The sequence below is a fragment of the Sebastes umbrosus genome, chromosome 23 (assembly GCF_015220745.1).
Source record: "Sebastes umbrosus isolate fSebUmb1 chromosome 23, fSebUmb1.pri, whole genome shotgun sequence".
Lineage (NCBI taxonomy): Eukaryota > Metazoa > Chordata > Actinopteri > Perciformes > Sebastidae > Sebastes > Sebastes umbrosus.
In genome coordinates, this window is record NC_051291.1 from 2,192,826 (window position 1) to 2,215,496 (window position 22,671).

At 38.3% G+C, this 22,671-nt stretch overlaps 3 protein-coding genes across 7 annotated transcripts; 2 read left to right on the plus strand and 1 right to left on the minus strand.

Annotated features, from left to right (window-relative positions):
- Nucleotides 1-1,090: 1,090 nt before the first annotated feature.
- On the minus strand, nt 1,091-10,170 carry recql (RecQ helicase-like). 4 transcript variants are annotated; one of them, XM_037760778.1, is made up of 16 exons: nt 9,956-10,170; nt 7,845-7,904; nt 6,941-7,177; nt 6,538-6,717; nt 6,312-6,418; nt 5,838-6,036; nt 5,564-5,730; nt 5,214-5,295; nt 4,956-5,104; nt 4,647-4,764; nt 4,419-4,557; nt 4,228-4,319; nt 3,929-4,145; nt 3,640-3,769; nt 1,155-2,046; nt 1,091-1,124 (listed from the first exon to the last, which is right to left on the minus strand). In XM_037760778.1, exons 2-15 carry the CDS (start codon nt 7,867-7,869, stop codon nt 1,423-1,425), a joined length of 2,466 nt encoding a protein of 821 aa, XP_037616706.1. In that variant the 5' UTR covers nt 7,870-7,904; nt 9,956-10,170; the 3' UTR covers nt 1,091-1,124; nt 1,155-1,422. The 4 variants fall into 4 exon arrangements, with proteins under 4 accessions (XP_037616706.1, XP_037616705.1, XP_037616704.1 ...); XM_037760777.1 differs by having other exon boundaries at nt 9,952-10,057; XM_037760776.1 differs by lacking the exon at nt 9,956-10,170 and adding an exon at nt 9,808-9,921.
- Nucleotides 10,171-10,557: 387 nt separating this feature from the next.
- golt1ba (golgi transport 1Ba) lies at nt 10,558-15,548 on the plus strand. Of its 2 annotated transcripts, none has more exons than XM_037760780.1 (5): nt 10,558-10,721; nt 11,802-11,893; nt 12,233-12,411; nt 12,648-12,729; nt 14,564-15,548. In XM_037760780.1, exons 1-5 carry the CDS (start codon nt 10,697-10,699, stop codon nt 14,600-14,602), a joined length of 417 nt encoding a protein of 138 aa, XP_037616708.1. In that variant the 5' UTR covers nt 10,558-10,696; the 3' UTR covers nt 14,603-15,548. The 2 variants fall into 2 exon arrangements, with proteins under 2 accessions (XP_037616708.1, XP_037616709.1); XM_037760781.1 differs by lacking the exon at nt 14,564-15,548 and adding an exon at nt 13,199-13,222.
- Nucleotides 15,549-19,009: 3,461 nt separating this feature from the next.
- spx (spexin hormone) lies at nt 19,010-22,106 on the plus strand. Its single transcript, XM_037759822.1, has 6 exons — nt 19,010-19,478; nt 19,599-19,682; nt 19,805-19,862; nt 20,523-20,585; nt 20,738-20,824; nt 21,875-22,106. Exons 1-6 carry the CDS (start codon nt 19,473-19,475, stop codon nt 21,937-21,939), a joined length of 363 nt encoding a protein of 120 aa, XP_037615750.1. The 5' UTR covers nt 19,010-19,472; the 3' UTR covers nt 21,940-22,106.
- Nucleotides 22,107-22,671: the final 565 nt, after the last annotated feature.

Consider the following 22,671-nt stretch of genomic DNA (forward strand, 5'->3'; position numbering starts at 1 on the left):
TATATATTATATATATATATATATATAATATACATATTATATATATATTATATACATATTTATAATATATATATTTGTATATATAATATTATATGCATATTTATATATTATTTATTTATACATATATTTATATATTAATATATATTATATTTATATATATAAATATATATATTATATATTTATATATTATATGTATATTATATGATATACATATTTATATATCATATTATATACATATTTATATATTATATATATTCATATTTATCTATTATATATATAATATATATTATATAATATATTTATATATATACATATTATATATGTATATCTATATATATATAGATATGTATATCTATATATATAGATGTTTATGTTAAGCGTGATGATATATATAATATCTATATATATACACATCATCACACTCAACACAAACATTGCTTTCCTAACTTTCTAAAACAAAATGCAACAAATAAATACATAGATATAGATTTACTGAATTATTTATTATCAAAATAATAAATTGTACACCGGCAACGTGGTAAAAAAAAAAAATCGCCATAATTAACAATAATTACAATTCAGTTATGTGTTGATTTCGATCCGTTCATCTTAATGTTCTCAGGTCAGATCTGTGGCGTGATGGAGGATTGGCAACATCAGTATCTTCTTGGATACGACCACCAGGCGGCGCTATAGTCTGACGTTTTTAAATCCTTCACATAGTGGCTTATTTTATTGTGACAGCAGATACAACCTTTGTGACTCCAGTAGAACAGTAGCTGTACATTAAAAGGTAGGGTTGGTAGTGCAGTTTAAATTAATTTTTTTTTTAAATTCTCATATATGTATATATATATATACATATATACATATGTATATATATATATACATATACATATATCCCGACAGCTATCAACAAATCTACGACGGAGTATTAGGGCCACATTGAGGGAAAATAATAAATCTGACATTTCGAGAAAAAAGTCGTAATTTAATGAGAATAAAGTCATAACTTTACAAGAAACTCTTGTAAACTTCTGACTATATTCTCATAATATTACAACTGTTTTTCTCTTAAACTTCTGACTTTATCCTCATAATATTATGACTTTTTTTCTCCTAAACTTCTGACTTTATTCTCATCATATTACGACTTTTTTTCCTCAATGTGGCCCTAAAACTCCGTCATACAAAACAAAATCCTCAGACAAAAAAAAAGAAAACAAATCCAGTATCTGTGGCTGTCGCAGGACCGTAATAAACCCGTCATTTTACTCGACCTGATTTGAAATGATTGGACATTCTGCCCGCCTGCAAGAGTTGACAACACTGGGCTGGGTTTTTCAGTTTCTTAAATCTCATGTCCTCTTGCTAGTTTCTCAGCATTATACCGACCCTAACTTTAAACATCAAACTGTGACGTCACCGGTGAACCAGCTTCCTCCTGCCACTGACTCGTGTCCAAAGGCTTCGGGCCGTCTGGGCGATGGTCACCCTGCGGGGCAGACGGAGGCTCCTCAGAGGCTCCCTGATGCACGTCAGCACTCCTGGCTCTGACGGCTGTCCCAGATACTCATGGGAAATGTAGTTTATCCTCCTCAGCTGCTTGCTGTAATAGTTCCTCAGGTCAGAGAGCTCTTCGGCTGCAGTATCAGAGATGATGGAGGCCGTGTCGCCCCCCCCGGGGGACGGAGAGGAAACATCTGCTGCAGCTGAATCAGCGCAGGGTTTCCTTCTCGCTCTCTGAGGCGTGGTGGATTTACGTTTGGTAAAAGGTTTAACTGGATGTGGCGGTGTTTTCTGACTGTTATCTATAATGTTTATTTCAACATCAACCTCAATGCCATGTTGAGGCATAACGGACCTCCTTTTGTTCTCCTCTTCCTCTCCAGGTCCATCTGTTGGGCTGACTGGCTTCAGGTCTTGTTTCCTGGACAGGTTCCTCTGCTCTTTAACTAGTTTCTGTTTGGGTTGTGGGGGACAGCTGTTGTCCATGACAACGGCATCAAAGGTCACATCAGTCTCCTCCTCGTTGGCTGATGTGTACTGTAACCATGTGACAACATAGTGTCAGTCAACAACAGGAGAAACGGAGATGTTATTTCAATCAGTCATCATAATATGCAATTAAAATACCTACAGCGACAGATATTTATAATGCAATTTAGCCTACCTCACTGTGAAGTCAGTGAGAATAAATCCATTATGTTAGCAGAGCCAGTGTGATGAAATGTTAGTGACAGAGGGAGCATGCTCCTGAGATCATGGGTAATAGGCTTGAGCGATACAACAGGTTGTGGTGGCCAATAATGTCCTTTTATCGCCCAAGCCTGCTGGTTAGGAGCAATTAGATGAGATCATGCTTATTATCAGACTGTCTGATCCAGATGTGAAGCATGAAGTAAGAGTGTGGACAGAGCCATGCCAACAGAAGCAGTAGTGAACAGAATAAAGAATGATGGACTGTACTTAGTCAGCTTGTCTTGGGGGGGGTTAGGGGAGGCGTGTCTTGACTTTCTTGGACGCAGGGGCGTCTCCGCCACTTTGAATTGATCTCTTTCCCTCTTTGGCTTTGCCCTGGCCACTCACAGCTTTTACCTGCAGGTCATTAACAACAGTCTTTACTGGAGAGGGTTCAAAGACCTACATGGACATGTGGTGGACGAGGGAACGTTAGAGGGGACAACACTCAAGAAGTAACAACATAATCCTCCATTCATCATCACAGTGGCCGAGGCCGTGCTCACTCTGTCAGGTTCATTGCTGAATCTTTCCAGATCTACATGAAATGGTTTTAGGATCGGAGTTCAAAAATAAAAAAAATGCTAAGAATGCTGGTCAGAAATGCCGATCATAAGTGCTTAAGTGGTCATCAAAGCATTGTTTAATCCGTCCTCCTATAAACGGTGCACATGGGGACGGATGGAAGGACAGAAGGACGGACACGCAGAGTGCTATATACCCCCCAACTTTGGCCTTTAAACAGCTGTGCAGATGACAGGAGCAGCAGTGTTATCTACATCAACTACAACTATCTAATCTATGATTTCTTATGTTAGTTACTAATGATCATTATCAGTAGCTGTGAAGTGGTGTGAAGGTTATTTTTTCTTTTACAGATTGTGAAATCTTGAAAATAAAAACACAAAAATCTTCAAATCACTACGTGGACTAACGGGCTGAATGATTATCAGTATACAGTGCAAAAATCACAACATTTACTCGACTTACCTCTCTGGACTTTTAGAAACAATTAGAAAATGTGACGACATTTTAAAATGACATGTAGGAAAGACACGTTGGAAGAAGAGGAAACTGGTTAGAGAGACTTCACAAAGAGAACAGAGGACTGGAAGAAACATCACATTAATACACAGAGAACACGTTCAGTGGAGCACTAAAGAGAGAAGCCCGACATCTTACTGTACTCACAATACGTTAGCTCGTCACAGATGAACAGTTTTTACAGTATACGGTGGCCGATATGCCACAGCTGAATATAATAACTTTTCTTAAAGTCTGTATAGTCCTGAAGGTGAACTAACCTCCTTAATTACAGCAGACAATACATGCGTATGATGTAATATAGTAGACCCAGTGGAACATCTTTTGTGATGACTGTGGGCAGCATTTACTCACCACAGCAGCTCCGGTCTCCGTCGTCCTCATCTTCATGCTGAGAGTGTGAGTCGGGCTCTTCACCAGAGGAGCTTTGCGGCCCAGCTTCATGTAGAAGTAGGTGGTGTACGGAGTGAAGCTGAAATCCTCTCTGAAGTCAACACACAGAATACAGAACATAGATGAAGTCCTGTATTAGCCTGTAGAGGACAGCAGAATGACACCTGGATGTCCAGTGTTACACATATTGTCCAAAGTACCAGCCTCTGTGTGCACAATAAGGACAAACTAAGGTTAAGAAACAAGTCACCTGAGGTATCCCTGCAGCAGCAGCCGCACGATCACAGCTTCGGCCTGCAGCCGAGACAGCGTGGTGGTCTGGATCATCTTCCTGCGCTTGGCCGGGCCTTTCCCCATCCACGTCTCCACCAGCTTCAGAGGAGTCAGCTTCTCGTCCGACGAGGCTGCTAGCTCCAGGATCTGCACCACCTGCTTGGCATGCTGAGTAAGGTCTACGGTGGTGTAGTCTGGAGGGATAGGGGTCAGATAATTACCAACTCAAATAGAGAAGATGCAACCATGAATTTTATTAAAACATATCACAGACACCTTTTGCATGACGGCAAGTATCACACATCTGGTTGCATCCTTTGTCGTCCCACACCTCATCAAAATGAACAGCCATGAGAGAGCGCCGACACCTTCACACAGCAAACACGAGACTCAATAGACGTTCAATTCAGGTGCGTAAGCCATTATCTATCACACTGTTTAGTACTGTGTGTGTGTGTGTGTGCTACCTGTCAACATTCTGGCAGTAGTTGACTATCTGCAGCAGCTTCTGCTGACCGACGTTCTCCATCACCACCATGGTGCTGATCCTGAAGATGTCAGAGAAACCGAAGTAGATGATGCAGTCGGCTGGAAGGTCGTCTCGACCTGGAGACACACAGACGGAGGGATTTTAATGATATATAACAGTATAAATAAACTCGTATTCTGTCCTGATAGAAGTGAAAGAAGTCTACCTGCGCGCCCGCTCTCTTGGTAGTAGTTCTCGACGGACTTGCTGATGGTGTGGTGGATGACAAACCGGACGTCAGGCTTGTCGATGCCCATGCCAAACGCCACTGTGGCCACCACTACCTACAGGGCAACACAATCACGTACTGTAATATGTTCAAATATGTATTTTTTTATCTTTGGGTTTTGGACTGTTAATCAGATTTTTTGTAGGCTAAATGATATGAATATTTTATGTAGTAAATCAAATGCCAAAAAGTCAGTTGTCAGTAGTTGAACGGTTTACCGGCCCGATGCTGTAACACCAGCAATACCTGGATTTTGTTGGAGGTCCATTTGCGGTGAACGCTGGATTTATCGCTGGGGTCCATGTGAGCGTGGTAGGGATAGGCCAGGATGTTTCTCTTCTGGAGCTCAGAGGACACCGACTCTGCATCCTTCTGAGAGAACACGTACACGATCCCTGCGGCACACACACATCAGGCGTATGACTAGTCAGTATGTGTATATATGTATCTCAAAATCACTTATATCAGCATATTGTGATGCGTTATATTTTATCTTATCAGTACCTGACTGATCCTTGTATCTGCTCTTGATCAAAGACGCGATGTCGCTTATTGACGCATCGTAGTTCGAATCTTTAATACGAACCTGAGAAACAAATAGACTGTTAGTGTCACTGAGTTGTAAAAGGGGTGAGGTCGTATTTATAGATTACAGTATTTTATTAGTAATCATACAAAAACACCAGTATAGTCTTTCATGCTTTGTAAGGCAGTGCAGATGATTTTAAAGGGTCTGACAGGAGTGTGCTTGACAAAGAGACATGCGGTGTGTGTGTTAGTGTAGGAAGCAGGTGGCTGAAAGGTGTTTGTGTGTGTGTGTGTGTAAGCGAGAGTGTAGGTGCCATGGTTACCACCTCGTAGTAGAGGTTGGTTCGGTTAAAGGATGCAGAGAGCGTGATCGGCTTTGGCACACACAGGATCTTCTCGCAGTCCTTGAGGACGCTGCTGGTTGCCGTGGCGGTGAGCCCGAGCAGTGGGACTTTGGGGAACTGCCTCTTCAGGATGCCCAGCAGTTTGTAATCTGCACAGGGACACAGACACGTTGAAGATAAACCTAGAATTTGATCTTAGTTGGGTTGCCTTGGAAGAACTATACTTCTACATCCCTCCATCTGAGAGACCTCTCACCTGGTCTGAAGTCGTGTCCCCACTGGCTGCAGCAGTGTACCTCGTCCACGGCAACACGACTCAGCAGGTTGGCGTTGTAGGCTTTCTCCAGACGAGACATGAGCAGCTTGCTCTTGGCGATCTTCTCCGGCGTCACATACAGCAGCTTGAAAGGGGACTTGGGATCCGTCATTCCAGCCATGACGGTCTTGGCGTGCTCCTAAAATGTTTTTATTATACATTATATTATTTTTTTCACACTATGGAAGTTGACATTTCACACCAAGACATTAATATTAGTGATCATCGGCCCTTCGGCTACACTTTTTGTGGGGCCCACTACTTGGCCACACTAGCAAAAAGAGACAACCAAGTGATTCACTGACACATTTCGATAAATAGCACATGCATGTGTGCAGGAAGTACCGACCTAAACACACATGCATATGCAACGCTAACAACAGCCTGTAATATAATATGGCTGCCTGTCGTTACCTTGCTACTGGATGCATTCAGCATGACTGCTGGCACATCGATGGACTTCAGGTACATGATCTGGTCCTCCATCAGGGACACCAGGGGACTGACGACCAATGTAAAACCTGCAGTACATGTGATGTGATTACATGTGATGTGATAACAGCAGGAACCAAACATAATTATTTTATAAACTGCAAAAGAGGTGTGTGAGCGTGGGCAGCGTGGTTTAGATCCAGCGTACCCTTGGAGCAGACTGCAGGCAGCTGGTAGCAGAGGCTTTTTCCTCTTCCTGTGGGCATCACCAGATACAGATCTCTGCCTGACAGAGTCAGGTTGATGGCCCTCAGCTGCAGCGGTCTGAACGTGGAGAGACGGAACGAGTCCTTTAGCTGCTGCTCCACTTCTTCGGACCACGGGAAATCTACCAAACAGCAAAAGATTGACGCAAGTCAACACTAGAGATGTTAATAATTAACTGATGGGCAGCTTGTGAGGCACTACAACCACAGCACCTCTGCATGCAAGGTACTAATCTTGTTGGTTAATGATCAGTTAACAAGGGTCGGCTATTGCTCAGCATCCCTAGTCAACACACAAACTTATTGACTTTAATTGTATAGCCATGTGTGTGTTGTGTAGAGTACCTGTGCCATCATAGAGCTGCATCTCCTCTTTGCTCATTACCGGAGCAGCTCCAGAGGACTTTGAGGAAGATGCGGATGAAGAGGACGAAGGCTGCGCAGCATCGCAGGCCTCCTCCAGCTGTTGCAGCAGTGCATTTTTGCGAGTAGTCAGCTCAGCCTGTTTCTGCAGGAGCTCTGCGATCTGCAGCTCCACCAACTCCAGCTCCGCCTCCACGGAGTCCAGATCTGCCTGCACATCTGAACAGGAACGCACATACCAGGAAAACTGTTAGCAACAATGGATGTTGGACATGTGAATGGAGATAAGATAGTTGCAAGAGATGTGAAAGGCAACCTATTATATTTTATCACACGCGATAATGCACCATGACGTTGTTTGCCAGGAGTTCAACACCATCTGGCTGTCTTTGTGTTCCTTTAAAGATGAATTATATAAATGTGGGTAATGGCAGATCTCCTGGAGCGTGTGTAGTCGGGAGTGCTTGCTATGCCTACAGTCCGCACGGTCTCAAATTTTGCATTAAATTAGGAAACAGGGATAGAGTGGATGTTTGTAGTACAGCAGGTTCTTTCAGTGGAGTTATCCTGATAGTGTGAACAAGGAGGAGACTGTCAGGTCTCACGCCTGCACAGGTACTAATCCTCTGAGGATCACACCTCCACAGCTAATGATGTCATTCTTTCTCTTTGTGCATCCCCTAGTGTCCCTTTAGAGCTGAGGGACGGTGTTGTCTGACATCAGTCGCCATGAAATATCAACCTCCTCTCCTACAAAAACAACGGCAGGATTATCACAGTCCCCTGGGACTGTTCTTAGCACCGTTTGGTCCTTAACAAGGTTTGGCTCACTTTTCACGCAAATACAACTGACAACTGTCCCACTGCTTGGAAAGAACAGACCTACCATTATTTCCACCACCACCATCCATATTTCTCAGCGTCTCATAGATGTTGATATGAATCCCTGTAAGACAGAAGAACATATTCAATTAAATCCAGTTTCCCCTTTTCACAATAAAATACTGTATTTCTGTTCAGATGACGAGAGGAACAAACTGGGGCTACTTCTGGCTCTACTACAGTTATCTCATATAATTTAGTTATTGCTTGTTTATGTGAGTGAATACCCAATTTTTTTTTGATTGATCATTTTATTTTTAAACAAAATGTTTCAGAACATTTTAATTAAGTAAATTATTAAAATTATTATCCAGTGGAACATTCATACTGTATGTTTGCAACCACTGCCAGTACACCTATAAAGGCGCAGTGTAAGCAGAACAAAGATAAGATAAGATAAGATCAAACTTTATTAATCCCGAAGGAAATTCTTGTGCCAGAGATTGCTCAAAAATACAACAAAATTACAACAAGTTCAAGTGTATAAAAAAAAAGTACTATTTCTAGCACCAGTGCCTAAAAGAATAACAATGAAGTAAGATACATATAGTAAAAAAAACAGGAAAATCTGATTACTTTTGATGAATTTAAAACATTAATGAAAGACCTAGAAGTCAATCGGGAGCTGTCTGTGTTTCTGAATATTTTCACTTTAACGTTAGCTTCAAACACTTGATTTTAATGTGTTTTGTATGATATTATGCCATGTATTTATTTTGCATTTGTTTTATGTTGTGGCGTCTGAAACTTTACTGTATGTTTAAATGCTGCTGTCTTGGCCAGGTCTCTCTTGCAAAAGAGATTCTTAATCTCAATGAGAACTACCTGGTTAAATAAAGGTTTAAAAAATAATAATAATAAATAAAAATATAAAAAAGAGATTATTAATCTCAATGAGAACTACTTGGTTAAATAAAGGTTTAAAATAATAATAATAATAAAAATAATTAAAAAAAAGATTCTTAATCTCATTGAGTACTACCTGGTTAAATAAAGGTTTAACAAAGAATAATAATAATAAAAATATAAAAAAGAGATTATTAATCTCAATGAGAACTACTTGGTTAAATAAAGGTTTAAAATAATAATAATAATAATAATAATAATAATAAAAATGTAAAAAAAGAGATTATTAATCTCAATGAGTACTACCTGGTTAAATAAAGGTTTAAAATAATAATAATAATAATAATAAAAATGTAAAAAAAGAGATTATTAATCTCAATGAGAACTACTTGGTTAAATAAAGGTTAAAAATAATAATAATAATAAAAATGTAAAAAAATAGATTCTTATCTCAATGAGTACTACCTGGTTAAATACAGGTTAAATACAAAAAATACAAAAAATAAAATGAGTAAATAAGATAAGTAAAATAAAAAAAAGGTAAAGTAAGCTAAAAAACAGAAAAAGAAGTAATATTGCACACAATGAACAGTGATATTGCACATGAGAATGGAAAAAGTAGAGTATAACTCTAACGTTAACTTACATCTTCTTACCCAATATTAACTGTAGTTAACGTTACAAAGTCACATTACTTTTGTCCCATTAACATCAAATCCCCATAGTTAGCTAACTATGGGGATTTGATGTTAATTATACTCTACTTTGTCCATTCTCATGTGCAATATCACTGTTCATTGTGCAATATTACTTATTTTTCAGTTTTTTTTAGCTTACTTTACCTTTTTACTTATCTTATTTACTCATTTTACTATATGTATCTTACTTAATTGTTATTCTTTTAAGCACTGGTGCTAGAAATAGTACTTTTTATTTTATACACTTGAACTTGTGGTAATTTTGTTGTATTTTTGAGCAATCTCTAGCACAAGCATTTCCTTCATGATTAATACAGTTCTATCTGATCTTATCTGATCTTAGTTCTGCTTACACTGAGCCTTTACAGGTGTACTGCCATGCTATGTTTAAGAGTCTTGAGCTAGTTAGCTGATAGTCATCACCTGTTTCCTCTCTCTGCATCTCCTCCAGCTAACTAGCTTCACTAGCTTCACTCCTCTACAGCTGTTCTCTCTGTTGTTGAGGGCAAAATGAGTCAATATGTCTGAGACAAGACTCTGAAACATCATTAAATACAAACAACTTACTAACCATTCAGCAGCTCCACCCTTCTCCTCTTCCTCTTCCTCCTCTTCTTCTTCTTGTTGCTGGTTGCTATAGTGAGAGGCAGACAGACTCGCGCCGGCAGAACAAGAGAAAGGGGTTAGTGAGTTGTGATTTAACGCCCTGGGTTCCGCCTGTAAGGCTGCCTACAAATTCTGCCTCCTGCTGCAGGATTGTCACACATCATTTTCATTCATAATTTTTAATGTTTTTCATAAATAAAATGTATGTACTCCATTTTTAATACATAACCTGGGATGGTTGAGTTAAAACCGACATATTTTGTTATGTCAAGTTTACATCAGCACTGCCTGACAGGTTAAACTCAGGGCAGCTACTCAAACACAAACATATGGTGCATTCAAGATACATGTTCCGTTGAAGAGTTGAAACTTTTCAGTTAATATTCTACTAATAATACTCATATGTAATCCAGTAGGTGTGTGTTATACCAGCAGAGTATATATATATTCTATATTCACACTATTACAGATGCTATGATAATTAATTATAACAACAGAGCAAAGGAGAACGAAAGTGTTAAAAATAAAATAGCCGCCTTGAACGCGACACGGCGCTTTTCCCGGATATGACGTGACGGGAAGGTGTGTTTCCGGAAGACGTGGCTGTAGCTGCAGTCAGCTGCTGTTCATCATCATCTCTCTCTAACTCTCTGCTACTCTCACCTTTATCTCCTTATTCATCCACTCCTGTTCACCCGGCGTCAGGATGATCTCTCTAACGGACTCCCAGAGTAAGAGGCTTCGTGTTTAGTAGTTTAGTTTAATAACTGAACTCAGTTAAACAGGTTTATTCTGTTAGCTAGCTGTTAGCATCCAATGCTAACAGCCAGCTAACTACCTTGACATTAAAGTAACACATGTTTATGTTGTTATTCTGTATCTTAAAGGGTTATAATAGCTTTAAATGGACAATGGAAGCTCCAGTGAAATTATTGACCTTTAACCTTTACTGTTATGCACAAAGTATCCTGTATTTATCAGATGTTTATCACCAATAACTGACAATAACTGCTCTATACTGTACACTGACTGCAATATCAGTACCACTCAGGTGTAACTTCATACTGTGCAATACTTTCAGGTGCAATTTCATTCCAATCACTTTGTCTTTGTTCAGCTGAAGAAAATTCTGGCACATCCAATTATTGACTTGTTCAATGCACTCTTTCAGTGTGCAATACTTACAGGGAAATTTCATTCCAATCACTGTGCAATATCAATTTTCCACAATTGTGTTAATAGTCTGTTTATTTTCAATACTGTACATATTGTTCCAATCTTTAATATCTCCCCTTGTTTATATTGTTCCTATTTTTATATTTCCTTCTATTTAAATTGTTCATATTTTATATGTCTGTCTACTTTTGTTTTGTATCTTGCTTTTTGTTTTTACTGCTTCTTCTTGTTTCTGCATTATCCCCTTTGCTGCTGTACACTGCAAATGTCCCCACTGTGGGACTAATAAAGGAATATCTTATCTTATTTTAACTCAAGTGAGATGAAAAATGTAAACACCTGGAGAGTAGTGAAACCATCACCTGTCTCCCTCTATAGCACATCTGTGTGACAAGAATGTTTGAATTGGCCACACATAACAATGCAAATCTCACTTTCTAGGTGATGTGTGTGTGCTTATTAACAGTTAAACAGTCAGTGACATGCAACATTTAGCAAAAATTTAGGGTGGTGTCAAATGGTGATTGGCCAATTATATTTAATTATATTATATCCAGCTCTATACTTTAATGAAAAACTCAGATGGAATAATAATAGTAACCTTCCTCTGGAATGTGTTTGTGTGTGTCCTGCAGAGATTGGAATGGGATTAACAGGCTTCGGCGTGTTTTTCCTCTTCTTCGGGATGATCCTGTTCTTTGATAAAGCACTCCTGGCTATTGGAAATGTGAGTTTCTTTTGCTTCATTAAACTGATATTATATGTGCATGTTGAGAAACACACATTTCACAAATGTTGAGCAATTTATCAACTCTCACCTGGTTAACGGTGCCAATTCATTCAGTTTAAGACAGACTTAGCACACTTTCAGAAACAGGTTTCACACCAGTCTGTAATTTTTATTATTATTATGTCTGATTGAATGCTGTACCTAAGATGCAGCATAAAAAAGGGACTAAAACTGAAATAGCCTCTTAAGTCAAGATAAATAAAAAAGGTGGTGGTGTTCCTGCAACTTCAAATGACAATATCTCTAATATCGGACAATCCCCTTTTTTAATTGTAGATCCTGTTTGTTGCTGGACTTTCCTTTGTCATCGGGCTGGAGAGGACGTTCCGCTTCTTCTTCCAGAAGCACAAGATGAAGGCCACCAGTTTCTTCCTGGGAGGTGTATTGGTGGTGCTGATTGGCTGGCCCATCATCGGAGTCGTGCTGGAGATCTACGGCTTTTTCCTCTTGTTCAGGTAAGAGGAAAACAAAGCTGAGAAACAGAGCGGTGGAGAGGGAAACGGGGTAGTGCACGAGCTTTCCACTTCCACTTTTTATTTAATGAAACCTTTTAAATGTTAAGAGCCAATCATTTCTGATTATCCATGTTTAGATGTAATTATTTGTCTTTCTCTGTTTTGTTTAGGTATCTTTACTAGTACTCTGACTAACTTCTCTTTCTCTCCCCCTTCCTCACTCTCATCACATCCAGGGGTTTCTTCCCAGTCGTTGTGGGCTTCATCAGAAGAATACCGGTCCTCGGCTCCATCCTAAACCTGCCCTTCATCAGTGCAGTACGTATCACCCAGCACTGCAGCAGTCCTGCAGCTCTGCTTTGTTTTATACGCAGCATGGCTTTTTCTTGTTTATTAATCACCGTGTTCAAACACCACAACCACAACAGATTAGCCAAACTGCCAACAATCCAATGACAGCTCAGTGATTAAGTAATCCACTTGGAGACTGCCTGTAAATGTAGTCAGAGATCAATTCAAAGGACTCAAAATCAGGAGTATACATGTTAAGAACATCGTGGTATTTCAACAACAAAAAGGTAGTTTTGGATATGAAGTGATGTCGGGGTCATCTGGGCTTTACCTCCAAGTCTTTAAGACATAATGAGGTTTCCAACGGGGACTGTCACTGTAAGTTGTAGCACATAGCTTAGTAGGTTTGTGGCTAATGGACATGCTCCGGCCATGCTGTTGTGTGGGAAGCTTTGTTTTGAGGTGAATGTCTCTCTGTGTTTGTTTTTTATTAAAGCCTTCGTAAGGCTCTGAGGACAATCAGCAGTCGTGGTCAGTCACTGCCGATTTTCCCTTGCATGCTAACATATTTAATACGCTTTACAATATTCAGAAAACAAGAATCATCATGATAGAAGACGGGGAAGCACGTACTTTGGTTTTAGGAGCCGGTAATCTATCTTAATGTGTTCATTTGGCTTTAAAGGCACACACCGCAGGTATAACTCTGAACTCTCCCAGCAAAACTCCTCCTGGAAGGTTGACGGCATAGTGACTGCTAGCAAGGCTAGCTGGTGATCTACTATAGACATATTAGTACCATGATCTGAAATCATGATCTGAAATCATGTCTCTTTTGTAAAGCAGTTTATATAGCATATGGCTAATGCAACAAAGCTCATATTTTACTGTTGCCTTGACCAGGTCTCCCTTGCAAAGAAGGTTTTGACTTCAATTTGACTTACCTGGTTAAATAGAACAATATGATCAATAATGGATAATAAATTATGAGACCGCTACAACCAGAAAAAGCTGATGGTGTTAGTAGGCTACTTTCCAGTCGCGTCGCTCGGTCCTCTACTTGTACTGTAAGAAGGTAATGACTCAAAAAGCTTGAAACGCAACTCTCAACAAAAGACTTGTTTCCATTATCAATAATCAGTTCCTACTGAAGGGTATCCTTTCTAACAGGTTTCAAAATAAACAACATTATCAAACCCATAGTGTAGCTGATAAGATAACGTTGTAAAAACAGCTTGCACAGTCAACAGAGGTCAGCTGGCATTAAACTTCCGTTGCTATGTATAACAGACCGTTGCTATGTATAACAGACCGTTGCTATGGGCGCAGCTCTGATGTCGGACTCTGGTGCACCGTTTTTGTGTCAAAATATAGTAGCCGTGTAATAAACGGGATAATGTACAGCTAGCGGGTCATTGTTGTGAAAGAAACTCCTTCAGGGCGATGAGAGGCTCTTCCACAACAATGACCTGCTAGCTGTACATTATCCCTTACCTAAAATTAAGAAATCTGCACTCGGATATAACAAACGGGTTTTCAACTTGTGCTTAAATATGCACAATGAAATACTATGTGAGTAATTTCTAAATGGTAATAACAACAAAGGTAACAATGACAGGGAGTGATTCTGTTTGTCCTGTCCTCCTGTGGTGTGTCCCCTTAAGTCATGCATGCTTTCCATTAATACAATGCTTCAGCATATAGCGGGCAAACAGTGTTTAATCCACACTAACAACTCGCACCTCATTGAAAAGCTCACAGGTCCGTGTGTCAGTCAGATGATGCTTTATACGTGAGAGAAGCTGAGAAGCTGAGAAGCGACCAGATGACACCTAACACCGTCTCCTTTCTTCTCTTCCAGTACGTGGACAAAGTGGGCGAGAGCAACACCATGGTATAACAGAGACTTTTTATACCCAGAGAAGCAGGTTTTTTCTAAAGCAACACAATCTTCCATCGGGGCTGATTGGAAAGCAGCTTAAGGTTACATATTCAGATTCCTCCTCTCCCCCCACCCCCTCCATCTCCACCTCCAGCAGGCAAAGACTTTCTGTCTGTCTGCAATATTTCACCGGTCAGTGCTGCTAATCAAAGGTTCAGCAGAGCGTCGCACCACCGGTCTGTTACTACAGGGTGGAGTCACTGAGGTCACTACGATATATACTTCAATGTTATTGATCGCCGTCACCTTCGAGTGCATCTGGTCATGAAAACGAAGGACTGGAAAGAAGGACAACTCCCTGTAAAGCACCATTGACTCCGTCTACGTGACTTTCTTACTCTGTGGAACAAACCGCTGATCCTCCACGAGGGATGACAAGTGGACGGACGGCTTGTTGCCACGTTTCTGTGCCTGTGCTTTCACTTTATTTGGACGCCATTTTTGTCTCTTTGTCAGATATTCTGTGTTTAGTTTTTGTCCCACAGCTATTTGAATACCAAGTGTGGCTATTTTCATTTTCCCCCTTTGTTACATTTGTTTACGGTTGGCTAACTTCAGTATAAATTATTTTTAAGTTCATGTGTAGTGAGGTGCTTTGGGATCATGCTAGTATTTGTTACTATTGTTATTAAAGTCTGGTCACACCAGAAAGTGGCAACACCACCTCATGTTACGATGACACGTTGGACGGTGACGTTCATCCAGGTGGTGCTGGAAGCTTGGTAATGTAGTGACTACTTAATAAGGCTAGCCATTGGTTTTTATTTAATTTAATGAACTACTAGCAGAGACTTGAAATGTGCTGCTTACAGTATATCTAGTCCAGGGGTCAGCAACCTTTACGATCAAAAGAGACATTATAGGCAAAAAATAAATAAATAATAATCTGTCTGGAGCCGCAAAACATGTGATCATTGTGATGAAGGTAACACAGTTTATAGTCTAAGTATATAGTATATAAGTCTAATGCAGTGAGGGCCAAAGAGACAATGTACTACGGAGTATTAGGGCCACATTGAGGGAAAAAACATCTGAGATTTACAGAATAAAGTCAGAACTTTAAGAGAAAAAAGTCGTAACATTACGAGAATAAAGTCCTAACTTTACGAGAAGAAAGTCGTAATATTACAAGAAAAAAAAGGTCGTAATATTATGAGAAAAAAGTCATAACTTTACAAGAAAAAAAGAAAATAACATGTTACTACTTTATAATATTACGACTTTATTCTCGAAATCTCAGATTTATTTTTTTCCTCAATGTGGCCCTAATACTCCGTCGTACCGTAGACCTACAACAATGATAAATGAAAATGTAAACAAAACACAGTTATTCATTTCCATTTTTATAAATCCCCAGGGAGCCGCTGGAGAGGAGCTGAAGAGACGCAGGTTGCTGACCTCTGGTCTAGTCTGTCACAAGAAACATTTTGTTATTGGCATATAAGTTCTCTTATTTGATGGTAAATAGTAACCTTCGTAGTGAAAGAAGAAGTTTCCCACAAAAAGCACTTAAACATGACATAAAGGAAACATTTTCAAAATGTAATGGATTACAGTCGGCCGATATGAGCAGCGAGTTGATTTTAACTGGAATCAGTAACTGTCTGGAAGATAGAAAACTAACCTAAGAGTGTATGGTCTGCTTCGGAAAAGGGTCAGTGATGTAAAAGTGTACATCATTTGTTTTTAAAGTGTCTTATGAAAGCCCAAACTATGAAAACAAGGAGCCAAACTGTAATAAAGTTTTCCTATAATGGACTATATGTTCAATAGATATTATTATTTCAGTGGTTTAGAGCGGTCAATTAACTTTGTTTTGTGTTACTAAATGAACTCTTTTCAACCTGAGGACTGAGCTTCACATATTTGTGGACCCAAACAGACCTTTTCCATCTTTAGTTTTATCAGATGGTACCACTTAGAGAATCCCTCATTCACTGAACGGACGTCCTTAAACTCTTTGTTGAGCTTTAACTTGTTTTCTTTGAGAGAGAACCATCAGCCAATAAATGAACTCTTCAGCTGCGGCTCTTTCTGTTCAGACTGAGTTACCTGTGAAACGACGACGTGTCGCTGTACGGCACTTTTGTAAATAAACTACGGAAGTTGGCTTTGTATCTTCCATCCATCTGGTTTCTGGTCATTTATTCCCGTCTTGTCGTTGACTCTACTGTACATACACTGTAAACCAGATGTTTCATCAACATCTGCATACCCTTTAACCAAGAGGTCAGCAACCTGCGTCTCTTCAGCTCCTCTCCAGTGGCTCCCTGTGGATTTATAAAAATGGAAATGAATAACTGTTTTTTGTTTACATTTTCATTTTTATTTATCATTGTTGTAGTTGTAGATCATGACTTTATTCTGGTAATATTACGACTTTTTTTCTCGTAAAGTTATGACTTTATTCTGGTAATATTACAACTTTTTTTTTCGTTAAGTTACGACTTTATTCTCGTAATATTACGACTTTTTTCTCTTAATATTCTGACTTTATTCTGTAAATCTCGGCTGTTTTTTCCCTCAATGTGGCCCTAATACTCCGTCGTACATTGTCTCTTTGGCCCTCACTGCATTAGACTTATATACTATATACTTAGACTATAAACTGTGTTACTTTCATCACAATGATCACATGTTTTGCGGCTCCAGACAGATTATTATTTTTGCCGAGATTGGCTCCTTTGATAGAAAGATTGCTGACCCCTGCCCTATATAGACAGATATACAGTATAATTTATATATAACAGTAACAGCCCAGATGTGATGCATTACTTGGAATCTAAGTGTGTATTTTTTTATAAAGAAATACGGCTTTTGTATGACAGTATAATAAACCGATGAACTGTGCTGGGTTCATTCTTCACTGGGGGACTTAATGACCTCACAGTTAAGCTCTCTCATCTCTCCCTGTTCCGCTCCAGTGAGCAAGGTGCAAACATATCAATATTTCCACAGAAGGGAGGGAAATATTACTCATTATTATTACTCATATCGACAGTGACAACGTCACCACTATAGACCACATCCTGGAACCTGCAGCAGCTTCAACATCTGGAAGTGCTGACGGCAGCCGTTTTAATTCACAAGTATTCACACCAGAGTCGTCAATGAGAGGAGCTGTATGGATGGATCGATGATGAGGAGGAGAGTTCATTCACTCCCTTCAACGCCCCCGTGTCCACAAATTGGCGTGACCTATAGCTGCTGGCACCATGAAGGAGTGTAGAGGAGGGTTCACCGCCCAGACCCGGAGGAGATAAATACTGGAGAGGAGAGGGATCACCACCAGCAGCATGTCCGCACTCAAACCCATCCAAGAAAGACACACCATCCTCACCCAGAGATATACACAGAGAGCCATCCATAACCTGCCATGACACAGTTAATCATGAAGGACAACGGGCCACCAGAACACCACCTCTCCATAATCCTCCAAAACAAACCACCATAACTATCAAACCAACACCAATATTAACCCATGATCACATTTAACTCCAGTTACAGTCCACACACCACATACAACCACATCATCCTTTTTTATCCATCACCCTATTAAACACCATCCTTTTATCCATCGTTCTTTAACTTCTATCTATCTACCTATTTATTTTACTTTATTTTTTCTTATTCTTTTTAATCTTAACCTTAATTTGATTTGCACCCTGACTGACAGCCGGCTACCCCCACCCCTCTTAAGCGCACACACACAGTCACATGATATTGATCCTTACCCAGATATGTTGGCTTTTTAAAAAAAAAAAAAAATTCTTAGTTTTCTTTCTTTATTTGTTTATTTATTTATTCTTTCTTTATTTTTTTTCCCTCTTTCTTTAATTTATTTTTCTCTCCATTTTGTTTTATCCATATTTCATTTTATTTTATTTTGTTATGAGGAAAAAGGAAGAGAAGAAGAAAATGAAAAAGAAATAAAGAAAGAAAACTTAAAAAAAAAAAAAAACTTTAAAAAAGCCAAAATAACTTTTTTTTTTTTCTAAGTTTTCTTTCTTTATTTGTTTATTTATTTATTTTTTCTTTATTTTTTTTCCCTCTTTCTTTAATTTATTTTTCTCTCCATTTTGTTTTATCTATATTTCATTTTATTTTATTTTGTTATGACGAAAAGGAAGAGAAGAAAAAAAGAAAAAAAAGGAAAAAATAAATAAATAAACAAATAAAGTAAGAAAACTTAAAAAAAAAAAAAAAAAAACGTTAAAAAAGCCAACATAACTTTTCTCTTTTTTAAAGTTATTTTTCTTTATATGTTTATTTATTTAATCTATTTTTTTCTTTCTTTAATTTATTTTTCTCTCCATTTTGTTTTATCCATATTTAATTTAATTTAATTTTGTTATGAGGAAAAGGAAGAAAAAGAAAAAATGAAAAAAGAAAAAATAATATATATATATATATAAATATAAAAGAAAAAACCAAGAAAAAAAAAAAACCTCCTCAACTGGCTGGGCATGGGCCAAGCTGCCTCAACACCAACTGGGCTCCTCCTCCATCTCCTCTCTCCTCCCTCCAGTGATCCTCTGGATAGAAAAGGGCAGAAGCCCTGAGCCATCAAACCAGGCTCACCAATTTACGAGTAAAATCACCTTGCAGCAAGTAGCCTGAACCTTTGACTCCTTATTCTCCTCCTCCTCTCTGCTGGACTCCAGACTCCTTCTCCTCTCTGCTGGACTCCAGGCTCCCAGGATCTCTCTGCTGGACTCCAGGCTCCCAGGATCTCTCTGCTGGACTCCAGACTCCTTCTCCTCTCTGCTGGACTCCAGGCTCCCAGGATCTTTCTGCTGGACTCCAGGCTCCCAGGATCTCTGACACCATGAAAGTGAGTACAGCATTTTTTTCTCTCTGTTTTTTTGTGTGTGACTCAGGGAGCCCTCTATTGGCCGGCCGCCACTGGTTACAAATTTATGAATGAAAAGCTTTTTTCCTGTATCTTCCTCAGGGTTTGAGGACCATCACTTTAACTTACCTACTCACCCTGTTACTGCTGGCATCGTTCTTCTCTCAGTCGTGGAGCGCACCGAAGGTAAAGAAGCTCTATTTCTCTTTATTAACAGTGTTCAAAGGGTTTCACTCAATAATCCAAGAATGGCAGGATGAAGCAGAAGCATTTAAAATGTATTTTTAAGATGTGTTTCTTCACTAAAGGGCTCCTTCCAACGGAGGAACTGGACCCCGCAGGCGATGCTGTACCTGAAGGGCACCCGTATGTATTAATGATCCCAAAAATGTTCAATATTAGATAAATAAATATTAAATAAATTATCATATGGATAAATACAGACACAGCATTTAATGCAATCACGGCCTTTTCAAGATTCCTTCATTTGTCATTTTTATGCTCCACATAAAATATAAAAATTGGTAAAAACTATAAAGTAATTAGCTAATAAATAAGAGCACTAATAAATAAACTAAAAGTACGCTAAAATAGAATAAATAAATAGTTATAATTTTAAAAATTAAAAATATTTTTAAAGGAACAGCCTCTTAAGTGTTTATTATTTTTTCCAAAGTCTGTTTTATTTCATAATGTTAGACAGAGATTATGTTTTATGTGAGTTTTACACTGCTGTTACTTAAAATAAAATATAAAAATATAAATAAAATAAATTAATAAAAAACAACTCTTTTATTGGGTGATTTCACAGTGTCATGGGTGTATTGCATAATGTGTGTATGTTTATTCATATTATATTATTATATATAATAAAATATAATATTATTTTTGTATATTATATTATTATTTACTTCATAAAGTATTTATTTAAGGACACTCTGGGTCTCCATGTTGCTCTACAGCGATACGTCCTGCTGTATCTGTCTCTACATTAAACTGAGTGTTGGATGCATCTTTTCTCTCCAGAAGGACGAAGGTTCATCTCAGAGGACCGAAAAGAAGGAGACGTCTACGACACGTTACACTTAGGTACTACCGAGCAGGATCGTTTGTTAACCTTCTTTATTTTATAGAAATAATTCTGAAGAACGTTCCACCAAGAGCTTTTTCCAAAACTGGAATGACCTTTGACCCCATGATAATCTGTGTTTTGGTGTGTGTGTGTGTTTTCCCGTCATCAGAGACCCGCAGTCAGAACACAGAGAAGCTGAGCGTGGACCAGGCCGCCACCGTCCTGCTCAACTTCCTGCAGCAGGCCAGAGAGGGAGGTGAGAGCCGCCTCGGTACCAGCTGGTCAATACTTCCTGTTAGAGAGGTTTGGTTTCACTAGTCGGAGGGAAAACAGTCGAGTTATTTACATCAATGGAGCAAATAACAAAATCAACAAATCAAAAATCTAATTTTCTAGAACTTCTTTTAATGTGTAATTAATAATGTGTGTTTTATATTTTTATGATGTCCTTGTTTTATGATCATTTTATCTGTGTAAAGTGTCTTTGAGTTTCCAGAAAAGCGCTATATAAATAAAATGTATTATTATTATTAACACATTATTATAAAATTATCATAATAATTATATATATATATACATTTTTAGAAAAGAAATAATATATTTCTTTCTTTAGGTATATATTTTCTTGCAATTATACACTTTTAAATAGATCAATAACTAAATTAAATAAAATATTTTTTTTTGTAAAATTACAGAAAATGTTGCTACTTTTATCAGTAAAGACTACTTTATAAATATTTATATATTTAATGTATTCCATTTAAACAGATTTTTTTTGTTAAAACACATTAAGACACATTTCAATAAACAGTTAATTATTGTAATTTTAAAAAAAAATAATTCTGTCATTTTGAAATACAGGGAAAAAATGTCAAATTTATTGAGAAAAACTGTAAAAAAATATATATATATTTTTTAAAAGTATTTCTTGGTTATGACAGTTGGAAAGACGAAGGTCACCGTTAACAGATGTTTTAATGAGTTAATTAAACTGGAACTGGAGCTGTAAAACAAACAGGATTTTAAAACGTGAAGGGAAACAAATCTGGTTTTAAACACAATAAAGCATCTTAGTGTCCTCTCTCTGAACAGCTGACTCTTAACAGGTGGAAGATGAACAGGATTCTCACTCTCAGACGTCAAATTTAAGGATCTTTCCAAGACTTTTAAGGTCTTTTATTGACGAAATTAAAAAAATAACGAGCTTTAGGAAGGTCTAATTTCAAGTCAAAAAGCTACAAAGTAAAAATGATATATATTTTAATTCCATAATGTAATGTTTAATGTTTCTCTTTCTGTCTTCTAGCCGATGAGAACCCAGATGAGGTGTATTTCCAGGATCTGCCGGTGTGGAAGAGAGAATACTTCTGATGGTACATTTCTAAAGCTGTCGTTGTTTTTGAATCTGAATCTCTGAGTTGGGTTCTGTGTGACGGAGAAGAACAGCTGCTTTTTTGTAAATATAAATTCTCTGACGATGTTTAAAATGTGTGATGTTTTAATAAAAATAGTTTGAATTCATTCATTCACTATTGGTCTGAGATTGTCTGAGTTTTTGTTTTTTTTTCTTCCTTGACAAAATATTGAGGTGGGTGTCTCGGCTAGTTGAAGCCAGGCGATGCTAGCCGACCGAGACCCGCCAGCGATAGTAAACCGAGCTGGACGGTGTTGGCTAGCTGGGACCCCGCCGGTGACAGTGAATGACTATGTTAGTTCGCCAGCTAATTTATGTGCTAAGTCAGGGGTCAGCAACCTTTACTATCAAAAGAGCCATTTTTGGCCAAAAAATAAATAAATAAATCTGTCTGGAGCCGCAAAACATGTGATCATTATGATGAAGGTAACACAGTTTATAGTCTAAGTATATAAGTCTAATGCAGTGAGGGCCAAAGAGACAATGTACTACGGAGTATTAGGGCCACAATGAGGGAAAAAACATCTGAGATTTACAGAATAAAGTCGTAATATTACGAGAAAAAAAAGTCGCAACTTTACGAGAAAAAAAGTCATAATATTACGAGAAATTATTCATTTCCATTTTATAAATCCACAGGGAGCCACTGGAGAGGAGCTGAAGAGACGCAGGTTTCTGACTCCTGGTCT

What these genes read in the sequence shown, in the direction of transcription:
- spx (XM_037759822.1), top strand. An exon ending in AGTCGTGGAGCGCACCGAAG is followed by an intron (nt 19,683 to 19,804) that starts GTAAAGAAGCTC and finishes TCTTCACTAAAG; the next exon opens with GGCTCCTTCCAACGGAGGAA. An exon ending in CTACGACACGTTACACTTAG is followed by an intron (nt 20,586 to 20,737) that starts GTACTACCGAGC and finishes TCCCGTCATCAG; the next exon opens with AGACCCGCAGTCAGAACACA.
- recql (XM_037760776.1), bottom strand. An exon ending in TGGTGGTGGTGGAAATAATG is followed by an intron (nt 7,178 to 7,844) that starts GTAGGTCTGTTC and finishes GTTCCTGTTCAG; the next exon opens with ATGTGCAGGCAGATCTGGAC. An exon ending in GCCTGCAGTCTGCTCCAAGG is followed by an intron (nt 6,419 to 6,537) that starts GTACGCTGGATC and finishes CATGTACTGCAG; the next exon opens with GTTTTACATTGGTCGTCAGT.
- golt1ba (XM_037760780.1), top strand. Translation starts at nt 10,697, where the DNA reads ATGATCTCTCTAACGGACTCCCAGA. An exon ending in CACTCCTGGCTATTGGAAAT is followed by an intron (nt 11,894 to 12,232) that starts GTGAGTTTCTTT and finishes TTTTAATTGTAG; the next exon opens with ATCCTGTTTGTTGCTGGACT. An exon ending in ACCTGCCCTTCATCAGTGCA is followed by an intron (nt 12,730 to 14,563) that starts GTACGTATCACC and finishes CTTCTCTTCCAG; the next exon opens with TACGTGGACAAAGTGGGCGA.